We start from the raw sequence: 24,592 nt of genomic DNA, 5'->3' as shown, positions 1-24,592 counted from the left end.
TAAATTGCTGCTACCACTACTTCTTCAATTGAAATTGTCAAGTGTTTGGTGAATGTTGTTGCCGATGCTGCTGTTGTGCAACAAGCAACAGCTATGGAGACCAAGCATTTGCAGTGTTCACTTATTATGCCAACATTAGCTTAGCGGCATTTATCCTGCCTGTCCGTTGTTGTATGGTCATTGGTGACGCGCTTCGGCCGCAGCCTATTAGTGGCCAATATAGCGACGATACTGTCATTTGTTTTGGGTTTCTACTCACTCTGCCGCACAGGTCATGTGGCACGTAATCTATAAAAGCTGCATCATAATATTTAAAATATGTAAACAGCTCTTGAGTGTTTGCCAATGATATCTGAACTGGAGTTGTTTTTGTCCATTACTTTATTGTTTTTATTTTGTTTACGGGACTATTGAGGTTGCCTAGGAGAACTAACATATTGGAGAGCATTGCTTTTGTTTTGTTCATTCATCGAAATGAAATCTGTATTTAAGAGGATTATATTTAAAATTCCGCCTCATTCGATGTGGGATAAAAATAATTATTCGAAATGCTTCAAATGCGAGTGGATATCAAATAGGTCAAAGATGATGTACCAAATCCAGCTTTGATGTTCGAGTTTTTGGTAGCGTAATAATTGTTGCAGGGCAATAAATAAAATACTTGGCATTTTGTTGGTAATTTGATGATGCTATTTAAAAGCACCATAGAAACGCATAGATAAAATTTTAGGTTCGGTAGTTTTACTGTCAATTTATGTGCCGCAATTATCACTTTGTGGAGGAACGGATTAGGGAACTGGAATTAAAAAATTACGATATTTTTTTTTTCATTATCCATAATTAAAGTAAGTGTGCTAAATTACATTGAAATATGTGTAGATAAAGCTTCTATATACATATTTGTCCGATTTAAGGTATGTGATACACCAAATACCCTATATGTTTCCAATTTTGATCAAATTTGGAATGTGTGACAATATTTGGTCTAGAAGTAAGTTTGGATTGTGTGACGCGATTAGGTCTAGAAATAAATTTGCCAAATTGAAATCGGTGGGTGCCACCGTGGTGTAATGGTATGCACACCCGCCTTGCACGCTAAAGGTCATGGGTTCGATTTCCCTGCCAAGCAACATCAAACATTTTTCAACGGTGGCAAAATACCCCTCAGTAATGTTGGCGACATTTCCTGAGTATTTCAACCTTGTAAAACTTCTCTACAAGTTGTGTCGTAGACACGCCGTTCGGACTCGGCGATAAACAGTAGGTCCCATATCATTGAGCTAATATGAATCGGGGTGCACACAATGATATGAGAGAAGTCTCCCTTGTCCCTTATGGGATGTTTGTTGAACAATTAAATATTATAATTTGAAATCGGTACGGTATATTTTCGTGTGGATTTCATGTGATTATTTATCGGTACAGAAATCTTTGATATATCACAAATAAACGAAATATGTTGAATGAAATGCTCCTTAGTGCAGTAGCTCAATACCATTTAAGAATCCTTGGCGAGGCAGAGGAGGTAAGTACTTTCATTACTGAAGGAAAACTTATTATTAATTTTTTTTACATATTCACAGTGGTGTAAGGTTTTATATAGTCGGCCCGTTAGACTTTGATCTTTTTCATACTAGTTATTAATATGTTTGCGATTTACTACTGCTTATGTCGATATAATAAGTTTATTATGACAATTATTTTATAGAAGGCCAAATTACGTAGTTTTGCAAAAAAAAAAAAAAAAACAGTAAGGAGACGATCAAAGCCGGGCGGGGCCGTCTATATGATACCCTATATCACTGTGAATATGTAAAATATATAGGGAGATATACATATATAAATCTGAACTGTTTTCGATATACTATGGTACACTTATTTCTAGACCAAATTCTGCCACACACACATCCCTAATTTCATTAAAATTGAACAGGTATAGGGTGTTTGGAGCAACAAATACGGTAAATCGGGCGACAATATATATGGGAGCTATATCCAAATCAGAACCGATTTCGATATAATTTGGCACATTAATTTCTAGACCGAATTCAGTCACACATTCCAAATTTCATCAAAATCAAAAGTATATAGCGTGTTTGGTGCAGCAAATACGTGAAATCGGCCGAAAATATATGTATATGGGTGCTATATCCAAATCTGAACCGATTTCGATATAATTTGGCACATTTACTGTTAGACCTAATTCTGTCAAACATTCTAACTTTCATCAAAATCGGATGTATATAGCGTGTTTGGTGCAGCAAATACGTGATATAGGCCGAAAATATATATGGGGGCTATATCCAAATCTGAACCGATTTCGATATAATTTGGCACATTTACTGTTAGACCTAATTCAGTCAAACATTCTAAATTTCATCAAAATCGGACGTATATAGCGTGTTTGGTGCAGCAAATACGTGGTATGGGCCGAAAATATATATGGGGGCTATATCCAAATCTGAACCGATTTCGATATAATTTGGCACATTAATTTCTAGGCCGAATTTAATCACACATTCCAAATTTCATCAAAATCGAAAGAATATAGCGTGTTTGGTGCAGCAAATATTTGAAATTGGCCGAAAGTACACATATATGGGAGCTATATCCAAATCTGAACCGATTTGGATAAAATTTTGAACATTTATTTCTAGACCGAATTGAACCGCACATTCCAAATTTCATCAAAATCGGACGTATATAGGGTGTTTGGTGCTTGAAATACGTGAAATCGGCAGAAAATATATGTATATGGGGGCTACATCGAAATCCGATTTTCACCAAAAGCAATAGCGTTTTTCCTATGGTTAAAAAGTGATATTCCCCTATTTTCTGCTGAATCGGATAATAAATGCGACTTGAACGTTGCATAGATCGACTCAGAAAGTGATTCTATGTATATGCCCAGAAGGAATTATGGGTCTATCTCGTTTCCTTTTGTATGTTACATACAAATGCACAAAGATAGAGGGTATAGAGGGTATAATAAATGGTGGACTTAGACTTAATTTTTCTCACGATTCCACTTTCTAATTCCCATTCTTTGGTTTTTGGCTGGATTATTTGTTTCATAAAATCTATTATTCCCATGTTTTGTGACTTTATTTCTGTTGTAGCTTAGGATATTGTAGGGTGGTCCAACCTTAAGGAAGTAAGCATGTTACATTTTTATAATTGTAAGACTTATAGTACGTTTATATATAATCGGATTTAACCAACTCAATGGGTTTCAAATGTCAATTCCTTTGCGAATACGTCAAATAAATCCTCATTAAGAAGGTTAACCCTGCAAAAGGCTATAATATAAACATGGCCTTACACAATTTCGTCAGATTGGAGGTACATGTCTCCAGAGCCTACTTTTTTTCATATAGGAGTAGCGTTTCCAAGTGCTTACGTCAATCGGCGTATTTCGGTACCGCAAATTACTCGCAGGATGTGTAATCTATACATTTTTGCTCCAATAACTATTTATATGTATGTATATGCCATATGTAAAGATGGACCCTATAAGGTTACGGACGATGCGCTTCGCTACCCTGCAGCACATTTACTTGTTGGACAAATTACGTAAAATATTCCAAATTTCATTGAAAACGGACATATATAACGTGTTTGGTGCATCAAATACTTGAAATCGGACGAAAATATATATGGGAGCTATATCCAAATTTAAACCGATTTCGATATATTTTGGCACATTTAGTTATAGGCCAAATTCCGTCACACATTCTAAATTTCATTGAAATCGGAATTTTTACGTCAAAACCCAGTTCTGGACGGTCAAAGCCCAGATCTGGACGGCCAAAAATATTATCAGAACGGGTGGAGCATAACATAATTAAGATAGTTAAAACAAACCTTCCGATAACTACTTCAAAAATTCTAATTTGTATTGTAAATTCTAAGTCATTTTAACGACTTACGTCGTTAGTGGGCACAAAAGCTAAATATCGCTACATGTTTTGTTAGGGATGTCTTATGATTATACCGCCCGACTAGATTTATATTGAATGGTTTTGTTTCTTAATTCTCAATTGGTTAGAAAACCTCTTCGGTACATACAAATTGTACGTATTTTGAAGTTTCTACACGCATCATCCAATGAGAATGACTGAAATTTGACATAACTCTTATTTTCTCAGAATGAGATTTGAACCTACATATGTATGATCCAAACAGGGTGAAATCTATTTGTAAAGCCTCAGCCTTTAGGCTAACGAGGGTATATACAATAGTTTTAGACCCCAAGTCTGTTTGGACGAAATCTGTTTCAGACAATTTCGATTTAGCAATGTCCGCCCGTCTGTCTGTCTGGATGGAGCGCACGATAACTCTCGAACGGATCAACCGATTCGGTACAAAATTGGGCCTTCGTAATATTATGTCCAAACTTAGTACCCTTCGTGTACCTACCTCACACAAGGTCAAAACTTTCACTAAAATGATGCGCACTATTACTCTCGAAGGCAGTAACTGATTTGGTCCATACTTTCGTAATATTTTTTACAAACATAGATAAGGTCCGAATATGGACTATATCGGTCCACTCCTTCGGGTACCTCCCACACAAAATTTCGGAAAGATATTGTTGAGGACCTGCTCTTGAATCGCTTTGAATTTTTTGCACCAATTTGTATTCGGTCACCATATTTAGTGACTGCAAATCTTAGACAAAGTATGAATATAGTACTTATCGATCCAAGTCTTCCGGCACCTCCCCCATTAAAATTCAAAAATATTTGCTAACATGATATGCGCGATATTTCATAATCTGGTCCAAACTTTGGATATCGTAATATCTTGTCCAAATATGTATATGATATGTTCCAGAACTGCAAGAATCTACTAAATTTTACTAAATTTTGATATCGAAAAAAATGTAAAAAATACATAATTAAAAAATGAGTTACAATGTTTTATTTATAAATGCACTAAAAGCTAGAAAATAATTTTTCATGATGGAATCTCTCAAATAAAACGCTTGCAGTTTAATATTGCCACCATTTTTAATTTAAATGCAAGCATTTTATTTAAGAAATTCCATCATGAAAAATTATTTTCTAGTTTTTAGTCCATTAAATTTTTTGACCACTGAGAACCTCATAACCAAATTACAGCCAATTTAGGCAGAAAATGTAGATAACCTTCATTATTACTCTCTATTACAGAGAGTAATGTTTTTAAAAACGAACTGACAGTGTTGCAAAATTTTACTGATCGCTACCAATATCATGATTTCATCCCGGCGAAGGAATTTATCAATTGGCTTCTCAGTTTTTTGAAATGATGCCTTTTTAGCGAAAAACCGAACTCTTAAAGTGTCTAGTATTCTCATATGAATGAGAATCACACTCACTTTTCGGCTTTTCCAAAGAAACACTAAAACCAAAATATTTTGCAACATGTCAGCACGTATCAACTAAGAATTCATCGAATTCTGTGAGTTGAAAAGAACATCAACACAGTTGCCTGTGAGGTTGTTGTTGGAATTTTGTTTTTGAGTTAAACAAAGTTCACCGGCGCGTGCCTCCGCTGTTTATACCCTACACCACCTTGTGGTAAGGGGTATTATGTCTTTGTGCATTAGTTTGTAACATGCAAAAGGAAAAGAGATAGACCCATAGTTCCTTTTAGGGATATACACTTCACCCCGGTTATTTACCTCTCTGCTTAACTGCCGTTCCCGTTTAAGTGCCACAAAATCTAAATCCCCAAAAGTTTTTTATATAAATGAGTTCAAACTGTCCCGGTTAATTACTTTTCTATAAGTACCTAATTCGGATATTTACCTGTCAAATATTTTCGCAAAAAGAACATTTATTAATACTTTTCTCGGTTTATTACCCTCAATGGTATATTTCTGAGACAATCGATTTCGATGACTACGTGGATTGTGATGAAGATGTCCAGTGTTATGTTATGATCACAGATGAATAAATTTCTTATTAATTAAATAATATAACTTACATTATACTCTTAGATTTGGTTTTATTTTTTGACTTATTGTTTTCTAATTGTTGTCATTTTTTATAAGGTTGAGATGAGATTTTTGTAACTACCGACATGAGGTAGATATGCGAGATTTTCGTAACTGCCTTTCCCGCATAACTACCCCAATTTTTTTGGAATTTTATGAAAGGTAGTTAACCAGGGTGCAGTGTACATAGAATCACTTTCTGAGTCGATTTACGCATGTCCGTCTGTCCATGTATTTTTGTAAACAAAGTACAGGTCGCATTTATTGTCCGAATTGGGGAAGATAGTTTTTTTGGCCAAAGGACGAACGCTATTTATTTTGGTAAAAATCGGTTCAGATTTGGATGTAGCCTCCATATACAGTTAGTCAACTTAATTATTGCAATACCAAAATTATTACAAAATTTAAAATAAAACATCATTTTACTGGTATAAATAAATATAATTTTTAATATTTTTGTTAACAGTATAATTCTTAGAGATGTTTATTAATATAAAAAAAATAAAAAGTAGCTAAATTTCACTAAACATTTTCTTAAAATTAACAAAAATGAGAACAACTCATTTTTTGCACTGTCAACAAAATAATTGCAAAATTCACAACTTTTCAGTCTTTCACGGTATTTTTCGAAAAGTTGGTTCTAATATTTCGTATGCCCACCTTGGACATTAGTAACAGCTCGTAAACGTCCCTGAATTTAATAAATAAGTTTCGGAATGTCGTATTGTAATGGTATTTTTGCCATTCTTCTTTATTGCATTTTATTTAGTCCCCCAGGTTGGTGGGCGGCCTATCCCCAACTTGTTCTTTCTGGTGTACCCATGAATTGTCGATGGGGTTAATATCTAGACATTGGAACGGGGTGTAAATGACTTTGGTACTGTTGTATAACAACCAAGTCTTACATAAATTAGATTTATGCTTAGGGGCGTTGTCTTGGTAGTACTTCTATTGCAATTTGTTTGAATTTTCAGGGCCAAAAGGCCTAAATTTCTTGACGCTTTTGGTTAAATCCTGTTTTGAAACATCTAAATGAACTTCTTCTGTCATTATTTCCTCAAAAATCTGGATGTTACCAACGTCACTGCTTGGTATACAACCCCATAGCATAAATGACAGCTTTCCGAAATTTAGAATATGTATTAAATTCTGGTTTTCCATGGATGTAAGGGGATTTCGCAACACTTTTTGAGACCCAACGTGATAGTACAGCATAATTTTAGTCTCACCAGAAAATATATCGTCATGCCGATACCAAAGATGTCGTGAAAAGTTGTATGTAGCAAGTCTGAATAGTTTCTATATATTGTGCTGTGGGAGGGCAATGGTTTTTACCTAGTCACTCGAGATGAGTGCTTGTTATTATGTAGCACTTTTCTGACTCTTCCATGTAACACACTTACTCCAAAATCCTTTTTAATTAAATAATGCAATTTTCTGGTGCTGCTTTGGGCTCTTTCATTAATTTCTTTAATCATTCTCCTGTCAATTGGTATGGTTACTATTTTGGGCCAGCCATGTAACGACTTCAGTTTGAGCCTGGCTTCTTTCTCGGTGCGGTAAATTATGTTGTATACACTTCTTAGCTTACGAGAGGTGACTTTAATGATTTCTCTTTTGGATTTACCATTATTACTATTGGAATAGACCAAATGTAGCATATTTTCCGAAACCGTTTACCTGACTTTCGCTTTTTCTGATTATACTGTCTATGTTACACACACAAAAATTAATTTATGATCAAAAATTATAGATCTACATGTCCACATACAATATAAATCATAAAAATGCTTAACTGGAAAAAATCGGGGGGAAATCCCACGATTTTATTGCAAATTCATTCATTTTGCAATTATTTAGTTGACACCGCAAAAACCAGGTACCTATCCTTTTTGACCGTTGTTTTTGTTATTTCCGTCCGATTTCTGAATTTGTTGGCTTGATGTTGTCATTAACAAGTAAATAAACAGATATTTACAAAAAAACCAACATTATTGAACGAATTTCTTGTAGTAATTCCTAACTAAACATCAAAATTTGTGAAAATTCATCGTTTGCAATAATATAGTTGACTAACTGTATATCTTCGCCCGATTTAAGGCATTTGGTGCACGAAACACGCAATATATGTCCGATTTCAATTAAATTTGGAATGTGCTACGGTATTTAGTCTAGAAATAAGTGTGCCAAATTATATAGAAATCGGTTCAAATTTGGCTATAGCTCCTATATATACACTATGCAACACTGAAAATGCAAACAACTTCTAGTACGGATTTTTTGAAAGTACATATTTAGACTACAAAAACCCTAGTTGGGTTTTGTCCTGTCAGATCCAGTTCGGATTTTATGGCCTCATCTAAATCGGGCTAAATCTACACTTTTTTGCAATTATCAGGCCTTTATCTCTGAAACGAATAGGAATTTGGCCTTGCTGTCTTTAGCAATATTGTAGCCCTAAAGTAGAACTTATCTTTTGAAGAAACCACATAAGAAAAACTCCATCTAGGGCATCAAAATCTATAACATATAGAAAATTTTACATAATTGCTGAAATTCTGGTCAGTATCGGCTAAACTATTGGGAGTTGAACCAAGTAGCCTTTTGCAAAAATCTTCCAACTAAAGTTCTCAACAATTCTTTAGAACAGTCTGAAACTCTAAATTGCTTACTTCATGTTGTTTGCATCAAATCTTTTGCAACACGTATTTCAAACACAGTTCACACCAACAGTTTATTCTCACATTTCGGATTTCACTACATTATTGACATTTTTATTAAATCGTCGTAGAAAAATGTACTGACAACAACGGGATAGAGGCATTTTACAACAATGACATGTTCTGAAGAGCTGTGTATTACATTCCAGGGAATATTTTTTCAAAAGAAAATATTCAGAAAAAATTAACGGTTTTGGAGATACGGTGCGAAATGTATAAAAAGTGTGGTATTTTTGCATATATTTTGAAATTTGAGGCAATAAATGTAGTTTTTCGAGTTCATTATTTCTCCAAATATTGTATTCTTGTCCTTATCTACAAATTTGCTTCAGAGGTCAGAAGAAGATTCGCATTGGTTTCAGAGATATAGCCCCGAATTTCTTTAAAAACTCAATATTTAACCATGTTTAGATGGGGCCATAAAATCCGAGCTGGATCTGACATAACAAAACCCAACTAGGGTTTCTTGTCGTTTGGGTCTGAACTTTCAAAAAATCCTCAGTTCGAATTGTTTGCACAAGATCACCTTAAAAATGTTGCACAGTGATATTCTCGGCCGATTTTAGGTATTTGATGCACGAAACGCGCTATATATGTCCGATTTCAATGAAATTTGGAATGTGTGACGGTGGTTAGTCTTGAAATAACTGTGGCAAATCATATCGAAATCGGTTCAGATTTGGATATAGCTCCCATATATATTTTCCACCGATTTGAGGAATTTGATGCACGAAACACGCTATATATGTCCAATTTTGATGAAATTTGGACTATGTGACCGAATTTGGTCTACAAATAAATGTGAAAAATTATATCAAAATCTGTTCTGATTTGGATTTAGCTCCCATATATATTTTACATATTCACAATGGTGTAGTGTATTATATAGTCGGCCCCGCCCCACTTTGATCCTTTCCTTACTGGTTTTTTGTTTGTTTTGTTTTTGGTTGAAGTTTCAATCTCATTTGATTGTTTTTAAGTCTGGAGTGTTACCCCCAATGGCTTAACCTTCATTATTACTCTCTATTACAGAGAGTAATGTTTTTCAAAACGAACTGACAGTGTTGCAAAATTTTACTGATCGCTACCAATATCATGATTTAATCATGATATTGGTAGCGATCAGTAAAATTTTTCAACACTGTCAGTTCGCCTTAATATACATAGGTATGCATAAAATTCTGTCAATATTTTAATTAATTTGTCTAATAAATGATAAATAATAAATGGTGAATTTAATATAATTGTATATACCTCTATATATATGTACATTTGTATATAACCGAAGACAACAAGAATGCAATACAAATGCAAATAGCGTGATTTAAGACTACCTCTTGACTGGTTGATGGCGATAAGAAACGTTCACATTCGGTGTCGGTCTGAGTGGTAACAAAAGAAAACAGATAATTTCAATTCATCTTAAAAATAATTTTCTTTTGCATTTCAAAGTGTCTGGCTGACATAACCTTTCTATTACTTTTGCAGGACTCATTGTTAATGGATTCATCAATGTGGTAATTACAACAATTGAGAGACGTTTCGGTTTGCGTTCACGCCAAACTGGTTTAGTTGCCAGTGGATATGATATTGCCTCCTTTCTGTGCTTAGTCCCTGTTACGTATTTTGGCGGACGCATAGGAGCATCGAAGCCACGCATTATTGCCTGTGGTATTATATTACTGGGTATGGGATCGCTGACTTTTGCTCTGCCCCACTTTCTGGTGGGGCCATATCGTGCTACAATGCCCTCAACTAGCACCTGTAACGCAGCTACTAATGACAATAATACCTCCCTACAGGTAAGTTTAATTTATGTAAGTTTTCTTTTTGCTATTCTGCTAAATAAAGGTTATCTTCACCGTCAGACCTGTGACATTGTCATCACGGATATCACATCAAATGGAGATTATGTAGCTGAGGATGTGGATGATATCAATAATTTAACGTGGACTGTTTGGTTGTTTTTTGCCGCCCAATTGTTGCATGGAGCCGGAGCCTCACCCCTCTTCACCCTAGGTGTTACCTATATCGACGAGAATGTTTCAAAGAAAATGTCATCCGTATATTTGGGTAAGTTTTATTCTGTCAATGCATTGGGGATAGATTGCTGCTAGTGGGATGTTGGTGGGCAAATAAACGCTGCAAGTGAAGCATAAATTTCTATTTGAAAATTTTAGCTTTGTCAGATGTTCTTTAGTTGCTAATGCATATCTTATTTCTGGCGGGTGTTGGATATGTTGGTGGTAGACTTGAGTAAACATTACTTATATTGGGGGAGTTTCTGTTTTTTTCCTGCATCGAACTATATATAACTTTATTTCACATTTATTTGAGGTACTTACTCTTAGTAGCACCTAATCTGGAAAGAATATAAATATGAGTTAAGCCATGTCAAATGGGTCATACAAATGGACATGTATTGGAAATTGCCAAGAAGTAAACTTTACTAAATACACAACTATGTATGTACAATTTGTCATCGATATGGAAAAGAAACATTTTCATGCTATGTTGTGCATAATTGACAGACACAATGAAATACATTTATAAAACTTTTTGAAAACTAAACAAAATCCGAATTTCTTGTCGCTGTCGGATAAATTAGTTTGTAAAACAATATAAACCCCCACTGTCATTGTTTCCTCCAAAATCCGGATACATATGGGGATTTCTGAGTGAGATCGGACACTTTTTAAAAATGAGGTTCTTGATTTCCTTTATTTTTTGCTGCGGTGAAACATTTTAGTATATTTTCAGATTTTTTTTGACTAAAGGTTCCACAGATATCGCGCCTTGAAAAAGTCGAATTCTGTAAAAACAATATACAAAGAAATACTCACAACTTCTTAAATATTCGTCCAATTAGAAAAAATCTTTTTTCGGGTGGTTTGTTGTTTTATCAGCTATTTAAAAATAGAAACAAATTCCGCACTGCGGGCTTGGATAAAATTTTCGCGATTTAATATTTAAAATCAATTTTGAACAATGATTGACCCCTTCGATTTTCCTGAAAATTTTGTTGTATTAAACAACAATTAATTACAAAGCCCACTGTGCAATTTTTTTCTATTTTTTATTAAATAGCTGATAAAACAACAAACCATACAAAAAAGATTTTTTCAGATTTGACCAATATTTAAGATATAGTTTTGTTGCATATACTTTGCATATAGTTTTTACAGAATTCGACTTTTTCAAGGCGCGATATCTCTGGAACCGTTATCCAAAAAAATCTGAAAATATACTAAAATGTTTTGCTGATTAACAGGACATCAAAAACCTCATTTTGAAGAAGTGCCTGATTTCACTCAGAAATCCCCATATATACATATAACCCCATATCATAACTGACAGTTTTCCGAACTTAATGGGTTTTCCGGGGCTGTGAGAGGTTTTAACTATCCTTTTTGGGACGCGTCGTATGGGATAGTACATTATAATTGTCGTCTCATCAGAAAACAGTACTCCAGAGGACGCGAAATGTTCTTTGTGACAAATCTGAATCGTTTCTTTATATTTTGCTGGGAGAGCAATGTTTTTTTCCGTAGCCACTCGTGAAGATTGCTTGTTGTTATGTAGCTTTTCGCGGGATACACTTATTCCAAAATCTTTTTCAATTAGAAGAGCCAATTTCATGACGCTGTTTTGGGGTCTATCATTGATTTTTTTAATTTTGTATTCTTCTTTCAATTCGTGGAGTCAATTTCTTTGGCCTGTCAGTTGACGTCTTTAGTGTAAGCCTACCTTCTTTCTCGGAGCTGTATATGGTCGATTTCTCGGGCGGATTTACCATTTCATGACTGGTTTTTTTCTGAAGGTTCTGGAGGTTGTTATTATAATCACGATAATCAATTATGTCTAAAATTGAGAGCTCTACATCAGTGCTGCTCAAAATTGTTTGTGCATTTATCTCTCTGATAAAGTAGGGTAAGTGCACCAATAGTCGGCACTTTAAGGATTTGCATAACTTCAATCATTCGCCATTCCAAGTAAATGTATTCAACTGCTATGAACAATTGCTTATTTGCCTAAATTTAGTATACCTTTCGATGATATAAAATTTATTTAAATTATTTCTTATAAAACTTCTAAAATTTTCGAATTTTGTAAAATAGTGTTTTTTTGCTAGTGGTCGGCACAATTTTCCAGTTGTCGACATGACATGTTCCAGTAGTCGGCACATTATTTTTTTTTTTTATTTTAGTAAAAAAATCTAGTAAAAAAGTTTGATTGTTTATAATTGATTTTTTATTTAAATTACAAAAAGCATACTTTTACACAAATAATTCATATTTTAATCAATATTACTTTTAAAAAGTAAATAAGTTAAAGATTTTGCTAACATTTAGAAGTCCTTTTAAGTTTTTCTTTTTAGATTTGTTTTTTACCTATGTGAAAGATCAATTTTTAGTCCCCAATGATACAGAAACCCCCACCAAAAATAGTGAACATATGTCCAGGTTTTGGTATAGTCCCCATATAACGGTACCACCGTATTTCAGGAATTTTTTATCACATATTCGGCCTAAATTGGCTGTAATTTGGTTATAGGGTTCTCAGTGGTCCAACAATTTATTTAAAAAAGTTAAAATTAAAAATAAATTAAAAAGTTAATAGAATAATATAAAATAATTTTAATAAATATATTCTTCTTCATGATGGAATTTCTCAAATAAAACGCTTGCATTTAAATTAAAAATGGTGACAAAATTTATACGGCAAGCGTTTTTTTGTATTATTTTTTTTTTTTTTTTTGAGACTCAATCGCAAGGAAGAATATACTTATTGAGGCTAAGCGAAAAATTATTTTCTAGTTTTTACTGCATTTACAAATAAAACACTGTAAATTAATTTTTTTGTTATTATTTTTTTGCAATTAATTAGACTTCATAGTATTTATTTAAAATTGTTTTAGAATTTTGTGCTAAAAGTAATGGACAAAACAAACTTTTTTACCTCATGCCGACTTCTGACAAACTTTACACTCTGTTGTCCCTAAAATCGGCATCAGCAAAAATGGCAGAATTAGAAATATTTTATTGTAATTTCTTTTCCTTTTGTGTTCTTTTGAATATTCTCTACCATCACAACCAAAATTTTATTGAAAATTTGTTCATTTTAATATAATTACAGACATTATTATGTTGACGTCTCCACTAATTTTATTTAAGAGATATGCATTTTCGACTTTTGTGAAAAACACACACTAACAAAGAGTTAAATTTCAATATAATCAATAAAATTTTACACAGAGTTAGCTGATAATATTATTGAAGCATATTTAAGATAATTTTTTATATTTTGTAATAATAATTTTTAGTTATCTCTTCAAATAAAAAATATGCCAATTGCTGGTACATGCCGGACTTAGGAACACTTATTCTATTTCCTTTGCTACACAACGCCAGATGAGAATAAGGACGAACATCAGTGCTCTACAACACCGCATACCATAAAAGTAAAAATCACAAATAAATAATATAATTTAGTATAGCAATAAAATTACAGTATAATTTCGATAATACGGACACCGCATGTTTCGACGGTGTACGAATTATCAAATTTGCCGGATTACCGAATAGTACCAAAAATATATTATTTTTTATGAATAAGTCACTCCTAGGTGTTCGATTTGAGAATTCCAATTAAAAAACAACTAAGAAAAGTCTATAGTCGGACGTAGCCGACGATGGGATACCCTATACCACTATCCCTGGACAATCGCTCTCCACGGAACTTCTTTTCAATGATTGTGAAACCAAAAGTTATGACCAAAACCAAAAAGTTATCTAGCATGAACAAAGACATTTTTGTAGCAGGAAAGGAAAATTTAGTTCACACAAACTAAAATGTAATGAAACCCACTTATGTAGTACTACTACTTCCGTTGTTTAACCGCTATTTTTACAAATTTCACACAGGGTTTCGGATTCGGAGTCTACGAGTCGGAGTCGAGCAATTTTGCTGTAGTCGGAGTCTGAGTCGTCAAAAATAACTGGACTCCGACTCCGGGCAAAATTTTTTCCACTTTATAGAAACATAAAATTAAATTTGGAACAAGAACATATTTTTAAATCATTATTTATTTTAAAAGAAAATTATAAGAAAACATATATGCAAACGGTATGTTATACTAATTTAAAGGACAATTCACAGGATACTTACTATCCTCTGGAGTGTAGTCCCTATTTTGTTGATCCCAAATGATTCTTTACATTTTTGCAAACAAAAGTAAAGTTCTATGACAATAAAATTAAGATTGGACATTTAACCTCTTTCGTCAGAAGTCTTACTGGTCTTCTCACAAAGGTCTATTGGTATTCTTATCCTGTTTTTTATGAGAAATCATCCTTTTCCTCTATTAAAGACATTGTGGTCGGTAAATTTCGCATAATCTATTAACTACCCAGCAAAATTTGAAGGAAGGTGTTCCATACGATGTCGTGATTTCATGGCATCTTTTGCGTTGGTTCAAACGAAGCCGTGAAAGATCCGATCTTTTCATTAGCATTTGAACCAATGCAAAGGAAGTCGTGAAAGATCCGATCTTTTCATCAGCATTTGAACCCATGCAAAGGAAGTCGTGAAAGATCCGATCTTTTCATCAGCATTTAAACCCATTCCATCGCCCCAATAGAGATGAATTTTGTTTTTATTTATAAAAATTTTTCTACATATGTATATAAGATTAATTATTTACAATAGGATTGATGTTGTCGGAGACTTGAAATCACAACCAACGTTGTTAAAACTCTCGTCGTAATGATAATGTCATTGCAAAGGGTTGGTGAAAATGATATGCCAAAGCATTGGTGGCAATGACATGCCAAAGCATTGGTGAAAATGACATGTCAAAGAATTGGTGTATATGACATGCTTTGGATCCAAAAATGAATAGCATCTTTTGGGGTCCACGCTCATATAAAATTCATCGATGAAGATGCTAAAAAGATGACATGCCAGATCACTTTCACCCATGATTGAATGACATCTTTGGCACGAACATTTTGCTGGGTATATATGAAATTCAGATTAAATTCGTTGTTAGTCAACGACAGATTCATCCCGCCACAACTCAGAAGTCTGACAAACGGCGAATCTTTCTTCTAGGATTCTTTATGAACTCAATGAGGGCATTAGATGTAGACATTCAAATAACCGGATCTGTCCGCCAGGAACAGACATAGTTCATGTGTATCCGAGTTTTCTACACAATCAATAGCATATACGAAATTCAATGAAATACATAACCACAGAGTTTTCATGAGAAAAAGTGATAATAAAGGACGGGTAAAAGTGATAATAAAGGACAATGGAAACATGACAACATCGATTTCTTGTCTTAGTGAACCGACCCTACATAAAATTTTCCTAGCAACATTTTTGTAGAATATTTTCATGCTAATTTTTTCGTGTGCTAATTTTTCAGTTCCAGGAAACATCTGACTGCCTACGTGATAGGTTGTTTACACAATATATCTCAAATATTTCAATAAAATTATCCACTCCACACCAAAGTTCAAAATGTGAGCGCTGAATTTTAGTATAAATAGCATAGCATAGAATATCCCAGCAAAATGTTCGATGCCAAAGATGACATTCAATCATGGGTGCAAGTGATCTAGCATGTCATCTTTTTAGCATCTTCATCGATGAATTTTATATGAGCGTGGACCCCAAAAGATGACGTTCTTTTCTGGATCCTAAGCATGTCATTTTAACCAATGCGTTGACATGTCATTTCCACCAATGCTTTGGCATGTCATTTCCACCAATGATTTGACATGTCATTTTCACCAATGCTTTGACACGTTATTTTCACCCATGCTTTGACATGTCATTTTAACCAATGCTTTGGCATGTCATTTTCACCAACCCCTTGGCATGAAATTTTCATGTCTTGTTTGGAAAATGGAAATGCTGTATTGAAATATGGTTTTCATGAAAAACAAAACTCTTTATTAATTCAAACGAATTCATGAAATAGCTACAATTAATTTATCAGTTTAGTTTTTCAAAAGTTTACATCCAAAATTGCAATGTAATCACCACCGCTGCAACGCAAAAGATTACTTCCTCCGTTCTCCGCAACTGATATTCTTTCATCTTACAAAAGGTTTTCTCAATTATCTTCCCATCACCAGTTCAGATTTCAACATGGACTCCAAATGCACTCCTTTAAGTATTTTTATTTCGTAAATTACTTTTATTTTATAATTTTGTTATTTTATAACAACATTTTGGTAGTAGTAGTAGTAGTAGTAGTAGTACTTTATTTGAGACTCTTCTTCTTTTCTGTTGTACAAGGTAAAAAATGTTAGCGATCGGTATAAAAAACACTTAGAATTATTGTTGTCTTATTCTAATACACAGTGATATGGATGTTGCTACTTGCACATTAAATAACAGCTGATAAAAACAATAAGTAATGGAAGTGTATCAAAGAGAACTAGGCTTGCTCCCGGCCTAAACATTTTGGTAATTTATACTCTTTTGTTTAGTGACGGAAATATGTAGGGATCTACAACCCGGCTTGCTTTAGGGATCTCTAAGAACAAAATGTAACGAACGGGGAGGAGAGAATTTTTATGGAAAATACCATTTATGCTTAATTAATTTATTTTTAATTGTTTCTTTCCAAAAGTAGTTTCTTCTTTATTTTCAGATTCTTGTTCTTTTTCGTTTCGGACTTTTTTTCAAATTCCAAGAAGCGAGATTTGATTGATTTCATTCTATGTCAGATTTAGAACAGACAAGGGAACTTTTAAAATAGCAATGTGTGCTGTCCGATTCTATTTTTAGCTCGATGGTTGGGACTTCATATAATACCAATTGTTTAGAAATTTTAGTTGTTTGATATGCAGGAAATGTAAGACAACATCACGACGACAGTTCTAACAACTTTGGTCTGTTCCAGAAACTGCAAGAATCTACTTATTTTTACTACGATAACAATTTTTCCTTTATGTTATCGGCAAAAATAGTAAAAATTAGTAGATTTTTGCAGTACTGGAACATACCAAAATGAAAATAAACAGGTGTGTAAATAAAAACACAAACATCATATCTATTGGATCGATGGAATGGGTACAAATGCTGATGAAAAGATCGGATCTTTCACGACTTCCTTTGCATTGGTTCAAATCCTAATGAAAAGATCGGATCTTTCACGACTTCCTTTGAACCAATGCAAAAGATGACATGAAATCACGTCATCGCAAAGAACCCCTTCCGTCAAATTTTGCTGGGGTGATCAAATTTTTAAGTCGATCGGAACAATAATGCCATAGTATAAGAGTTGGATGGGAACAATTTATTTTATTTTGTATGCAGCAAATAAACTGTCTTTTCTCGAAATCGGTCACCAAAATATATGAAAATTAGCTTATCAGTTTTCGAGGTAAAGTTGGTTGGCAAGCAAAATGCTTTAATAAAAACAGGGTTTCGTAGACGGTCTCAAAACTTCGTAATATTTTTCGCTTTCAGATGAAGAAAAAAATCAAGCAAAATGTTATGTAGTTTTCTCGGAAAAAATCATGAAAAATGGACTTATTGAGCTTTACAACTGGGGGTCTCCTTTTAAGGCTAAGCGCACTAAAATGTTGGGTTACATCCAGTTTGAATTGCTTGTAATTTGTATTGCATGTTGTCCTTATGATTTGTATTGCCCCTTCATTCTCACATATTTTGAAAGCTTAAAGAATTTCCCACGCGGAAGAATTCCGTCCAGAATATACTCGTGCAAAAAAGGAAAACCGACAAAAACTTTCGAGTCGTCGGCTTTCCTTTTTCAGATGCATTGTTGATCATTAAGCTCGATTTCCAACGAGAAATTAATTAAAAATTAATACTAAAAATGATCTTCGCCTAAAAAGGCAAAATTTTCAAAAAAAAAAAAAATTTCTAAATTTGCTATTTTCAATGTAAGATTCGGCAGAAACAATATTGATATGTTCGAATGTATTCGAACGAATGCCCTTTCTAATTAATATGTAAGGAAAAACTAACACATTAGCCTATATAGGCCAAAATATAGGAAAAAGTTAAAAATGTGAGAACATTTTATTCATTTTTAGTGGTATAGGAACTCACTCTCGGAGTCGACCCGGAGCCGGAGTCGGAGCCGGAGTCGTCAAAAAAAAACTCGTCTGGAGTCGGAGTCGAGCCAAAAATACCTCGACTCCGAAACCCTGATTTCACACAATAGTTTCAGTCCATTTAACCCGCTAAGTATTATCTGATCTTCACGTTGGTTTGTACGCTTCTTCTTCATCATAAACTCAAACTTTGTTTAAAATTTTGCGGGTTATTATTTTGACCTATAGAGCCGCTACAAAATTGGTTAAAATTTTGTTTTTGGTCCATTTCATCCCCTGAACATTTCACGATCATCACCAAAAACTAATCATTTCATTATTGAGACTATACTGGATATTGAAATCTGTTTAGATTTGGATATAGCCCCCAAATATGTATATTTTCGACCGATTTGAGGTATTCATTTGATGTAAAACAATTAACGGTACTATCGATTATATCGATACCTCATTTTAGAAGTTACTATCGGTTGATATTTTTTCCTTTCGATATTATCGGACGAATTTGTAGTGTGTAAATTTTCCATGCGCTCCATGTATTTCTGAAAAAGCGCCAAGCCAAAAAATACTATTGATAAATATTTTTTCTTAAAGAAGCACAATCTTTCGGATATATGCGTTCGCGTGGTTCCCTAAGTCGCACTAGTTTTTATCACTCAGTTTTGATAATCCTTGTCCTTCATTGTAAAGAAAATACGGCCTTAATTTAATTAGACCTAATTCTGTCACACATTCAAAATTTCATTGAAATTGGACATACAAAGCGAAAAATATTTATGGAAGCTACATATATCAATATCTGAACCGATTTCAATATAATTTGGCACATTTATTTCTAGACCAAATTTTCAAATTTTAAGGAAATCGGACATATAGCGTGTTCAATGCATCAAATACATGAAATCGGAAGAAAATATATATGGACGTGCATAAATCGAATCAGAAAGTGAGTGTGTCTCGTTTCCTTATGCATGTTACATCCCAGTAGAAAGTGTCTTTAAGACAACATTGATAATCGTGCACGGCATTTCCAATTCGTTCACGACTTATTGCAGACAGCCCTTTGAAATTGTTGACGACATTTTCACACAAGTGTCCCAGTATTCATGCACGACAACTTGGGCAACGGGGTAAGCGAAGTTGTCGTCCACGACGACTTCGAAGACAAAATACCGTTATTTCGTTGACGACAGCTTTACAGACACTGTCTTGCTATTTGTCGTTAACGACACTACTAAAGACAATTTCATTTTGTTGTCGTGTGTCAAATTTTTATATTTATTACATTAAAAATATATAATTTTATAAATTTTTTATTCCCTTTATTCCCTTTAAATACTTTATACGATCCTTCCTAAATGAGACGGATTGTCTTGATTGTCAACAGAAAATATCGTTCGCTCGTCATTTATACACTTGTCACCACGCAACTAAATCATTCGAAGCTTATTACACGAGTCCTTAGGAACTGCTGATTTGGCAAAACATTAACACACACGCACCCACTGATTTGTGTTGATGTCATTGCTGCATAATAAACATACATACATATGTATATGTACGTACAGACATGTCCTGATATAATATGACGCGTTAGGGGGTTTGCATCACCCTCCTTCTTTTTTGTCCTTCACCAGACAGACATCACACGGAACGCAATTTCCATGGTGCTGCCTGCGTATGGCAACCATGCCTTACTTAGCATTTACACAACTTTTTCTTTCATTTTTGTAATTCAAACAGTCTGTCTATTTGATCTGTTGTTTTCATCTTTGTTTTATTTTCAATTTTAGTTGCTTTGTGCTGCCATCCATGCGAGTGTCTCAAAGTAAACATCGAATCGAAATTATTAGAAAATTTATTGGTTTCCAGTTAAGATAATCTAAGAGACCTCAAAAACATTTGTAGACAAAGACAGTAACTAATTTGTCCCGCTATCGACCATATAAGGGGTACTTTTTCGATTTAGGATTTGATGTTGAATCTGTGTGTTTTATTTATGCCTTCAAGACATGGCGATATGGCAGTTGCTTTATGAACTGAAACACAAAACATATGTATGTATGTATGCGTGTTTACTATGAACATACAGAATCTGTGAGCCTTTTAGATTTAATGAAATTTGCCGATGTAATTCAAATCAACTATTATAAAACAGATTGTATTGAATTAAACGTTTTACATATAAAATGCGAATTTATTATGAGTTGTTTTCTTTTTTAGGAACCTACTATACAATGACAATGCTTGGACCGGCTGTGGGCTATGTCCTGGGTGGACAGTTGTTGCTGATCTACACAGACTTTCTTCGAATTGATGTCACAGAGTAAGTGTTTTTATGGAGTTTTATTTTTTATTATTTCATATTGTGTTTGAAAAATAAATAACACTGTGCAACAAGGTTTCTGTGCGGCGGAAAATTCCTTTTGGAGATGAAAGGCCTTAGTGAGTATATTAAGAACCCAAAAGGAAATTTTCCCCATAGGCCAAGTATCTGAGATATCGCGGGATTATTTTTTTTGAATTTTCGCCTATGATGCATGAGAAAATAGCTTTATATCTCTGTTTGCCGTTATTGTAGCTTCGTTTTGAGATTACATGTCTTCAGTCAAATCGAATGGCGAATCTTTTTGTAGGACATTTCATTCTTCTAACTTCTGGGTTATGGCGTGATGCATACATTCTTGATGAACTTTAAGAGCACGACAATAAACCCGTAACATAAATTCCATTTCGCTATAACCCAGAAGTTTGGCCCAGAAGTTTCCCTGATTGGCAATTTTATTAGCTTTCTAATGGTATACATATAAGCTTAATCGGTTACTTAATATCGGTACAAAATCCGGGTTTTATATCGCTATATCCGGTTCAAAATATTATATAACCGGATCTATTCTCCAAGAAAATTTGTCATTAACGTGTTCAGCATATCGGGAGCTATATATGGTAAATATTTCAGATACATCCCAGATGTCAATATAAGCGATAACCAATGGGTATGTCTACCTACCAATACATAACAAATAACGAATATACAGAAAAACAAAACATAGGTTTTTTCTGAACAAAACCCGGGTAAATGTCAAAAAGGACAATGAAAACGCGACAATATCGATTAGTTGTCAATGAGAACCTTACCTAAAATTCTCTGAGCAATATTTTTGTGGAATATTTGGATGCTGTAAAATCTCATCTTGTGGTAATTTTACTACGGTTCAAGAAAGAAAGGACGAAAAGGACATGAAAGGAATTGAGTTAGAAGAATGAAATGTTCTACAAGATTCGCTATTCGATTTGACTGAAGACATGTAATCTCAAAACGATGCTACAATAACGGCAAACAGAGATATAAAGCTATTTTCTCAAGCATCATAGGCGAAAATTCAAAAAACTAATCGCCCGATATCTCAGAAACTTGACCTATGGGGAAAATTTCCTTTTGGGTTCTTAATATACTCACTAAGTGCTTTCATCTCCAAAAGGAATTTTCCACCGCACAGACCTTGAGTTCCAATTTGTGGCACAGTGTAATTAATCAAAACAAAAATAAAAAAGTACGTCCCAATTTACATTAGGCGAGTTTACTTGCGGCAATTGTCAGTTTGATGGAGAGAGAGGTGAGGTATATGGTAACCCTTTGCCTCTCAACACCCTCTCTCACCCACAAACTGACAATTGCCGCAAGTAAACTCGCCTAATGTAAATTGGCACTAAGGAAAGCATCAAAGTCGGGCGGAGCCGATTATATGATACCCTACACCACTGAGAATATGTAAATATGTATTTATGTACAAATAATGAAATAATTAGTTTCCCTTCAGTAATACTCCTTAGTTCCACCACATAACATTATTTGCAGACATGGGATCGGGGACTTTTAGGATATTGCTTCTAATGTCACACCCTAGCTCTGCACCAAATTCAGCTTTATGGGATTTTTTGCTATTTTAATGTGTACTAGTAAAATGCCCGCTACTTCGTATGCGGAAAAGGAATAATATTCAAATAAACAATATTTAATATGGTGAACACTGAAAAGTTTTATGTACTAATACCTATTTGAATTCATATTTAATTTCTTTCAAGTACTGTTCGTACGTTTTGTTCGAATCTAAAGGAAGACCTCTAAACTTCAACAGCGGCCTACATTTTAAATTTCAGTCCATGTTTTATTAGAACGGTATGGGTATTTTGAAAATTTTATCCACATTTTCCAACCGAATTTTGGAATTTTTGATTCCAAAATGTAGAAAACCGATCGATTCCCCGGTCAGGCAACATCAAATTTTGTAATGTAATGTTGGCGACATTTCCTGAGTATTTCAGCCATGTAAAACTTCTCTACAAGTGGTGTCGTAAGGCACGCCGTTCGGACTCGGCGATAAACTATAGATCCCATAGATCCCATATCATCGAGCTAATATGAATCGGGGTGCACTCATTGATATGAGAGAAGTCTCCCTTGTCCCGTCTATGATGTTTGTGGAACAATTATTACATTATTTAGAAACCGAATTCGTGTTAACACAGAAACAATAGTACATTATTCAGTAAAATTTTTAAAATCCAGAACGTTAGCTCATATGTTACAGTTTAAGCTCTACTTGTTCACCACTGCCAATGGTATTACATGTAGAAACCTTTCATACATTTCAAGGTGGATTTTAATAAACATAATACCGAATTTCACAATTTCAGCTCTACTAATTTACACAATAAAAATTTGAAGCAAATTCTGTGCCATTTTGTAATTTTGGTACACTTATTGTACGTATATCCACAACCACATCCATATCTCAACCCTACACACCCAAACCCAAATTTCCGAGTTCCATCTCTATTCATAATACCATGAATACTTTTCGTATGAAAGTACGAATTTCAATAACTATCTCCAACACTAATTGCAAATTTCAGGATTCTACCCTATCCGTCCATCCAAAACTAAATTGTACCAAATTTAGTACCATTTAGTACTTTTCGTAACCATAAGTACGAACTTCCAAAACTATCTCAGTCCTACACTCCAACAGTAATCTAAAATTCAGGATTCCAGCTCTCTCCGTTCACCCAAATTGAACCAAATTTAGTACCATTTAGTACTTTTCGTACCCATAAGTACGAATTTCCAAAACTACCTCAATCGTACACTCCATAAGTATTCTTAATAATAAATTTCAGGATTCCAGCTCTATCTGTTAACCCAGATCCAAAATGTACGAAACTTAGTACCATTTAGTACTTTCCGTACCCATAAGTACGAACTTCCGAAACTACCTCAATCCTACACTCCATAAGTAATCTTAATTCCAAATTTCAGGATTCCAGCTCTATCGGTCCACCTAAATTTTAATTGTACCAAATTTAGTAGCATTTAGTACTTTCCATACCCATAAGTACGAATTTCCAAGACTAGCTCAATCCTACAGTCCAACAGTAATCTTAATTCAAAATTTTAGGATTCCAGCTCTATTCGTTCACTCAAATCCAAATTGTACCAAATTTAGTACTTTCCGTACCCATAAGTATGAATTTCCAAAACTACCTCAATCTTACACTCCATCAGTAACCTTAATTCCAGATTTCAGGATTCCAGCTCTATCCGTGTATCCAAATCCAAATTGAGTACCATTTAGTACTTTTCGTACCCCCTAAGTACGAATTTCCAAAACTTGCTCAATCCTACACCCAATAGAAATCTTAATTCTAAATTTCAGGATTCCAGCTCTGTCCGTTCACCCAAATTTCAATTGTACCAAATTTAGTACAATTGTACCAAATTTAGTACT

General features: G+C 34.1%; 1 protein-coding gene across 1 annotated transcript in view; it reads left to right on the top strand.

Moving 5' to 3' along the window:
* The window catches only part of Oatp26F (Organic anion transporting polypeptide 26F), a 101,837-nt gene that overhangs the window by 54,335 nt on the left and 22,910 nt on the right, over nt 1-24,592 (top strand). Inside the window, exons 2-4 of the mRNA XM_073968532.1 lie at nt 10,192-10,505; nt 10,572-10,776; nt 21,027-21,129. Coding sequence (XP_073824633.1) covers nt 10,192-10,505; nt 10,572-10,776; nt 21,027-21,129 — 622 coding nt within the window. The remainder of the gene's footprint in view (nt 1-10,191; nt 10,506-10,571; nt 10,777-21,026; nt 21,130-24,592) is intronic.

The sequence above is a fragment of the Musca autumnalis genome, unplaced genomic scaffold (assembly GCF_047663935.1).
Source record: "Musca autumnalis isolate F117 unplaced genomic scaffold, ASM4766393v1 scaffold_2, whole genome shotgun sequence".
Taxonomy (NCBI): domain Eukaryota; kingdom Metazoa; phylum Arthropoda; class Insecta; order Diptera; family Muscidae; genus Musca; species Musca autumnalis.
The sequence above is the reverse complement of the archived record's forward strand: the minus strand, read 5'-3'. Positions and strand labels throughout refer to the sequence as shown.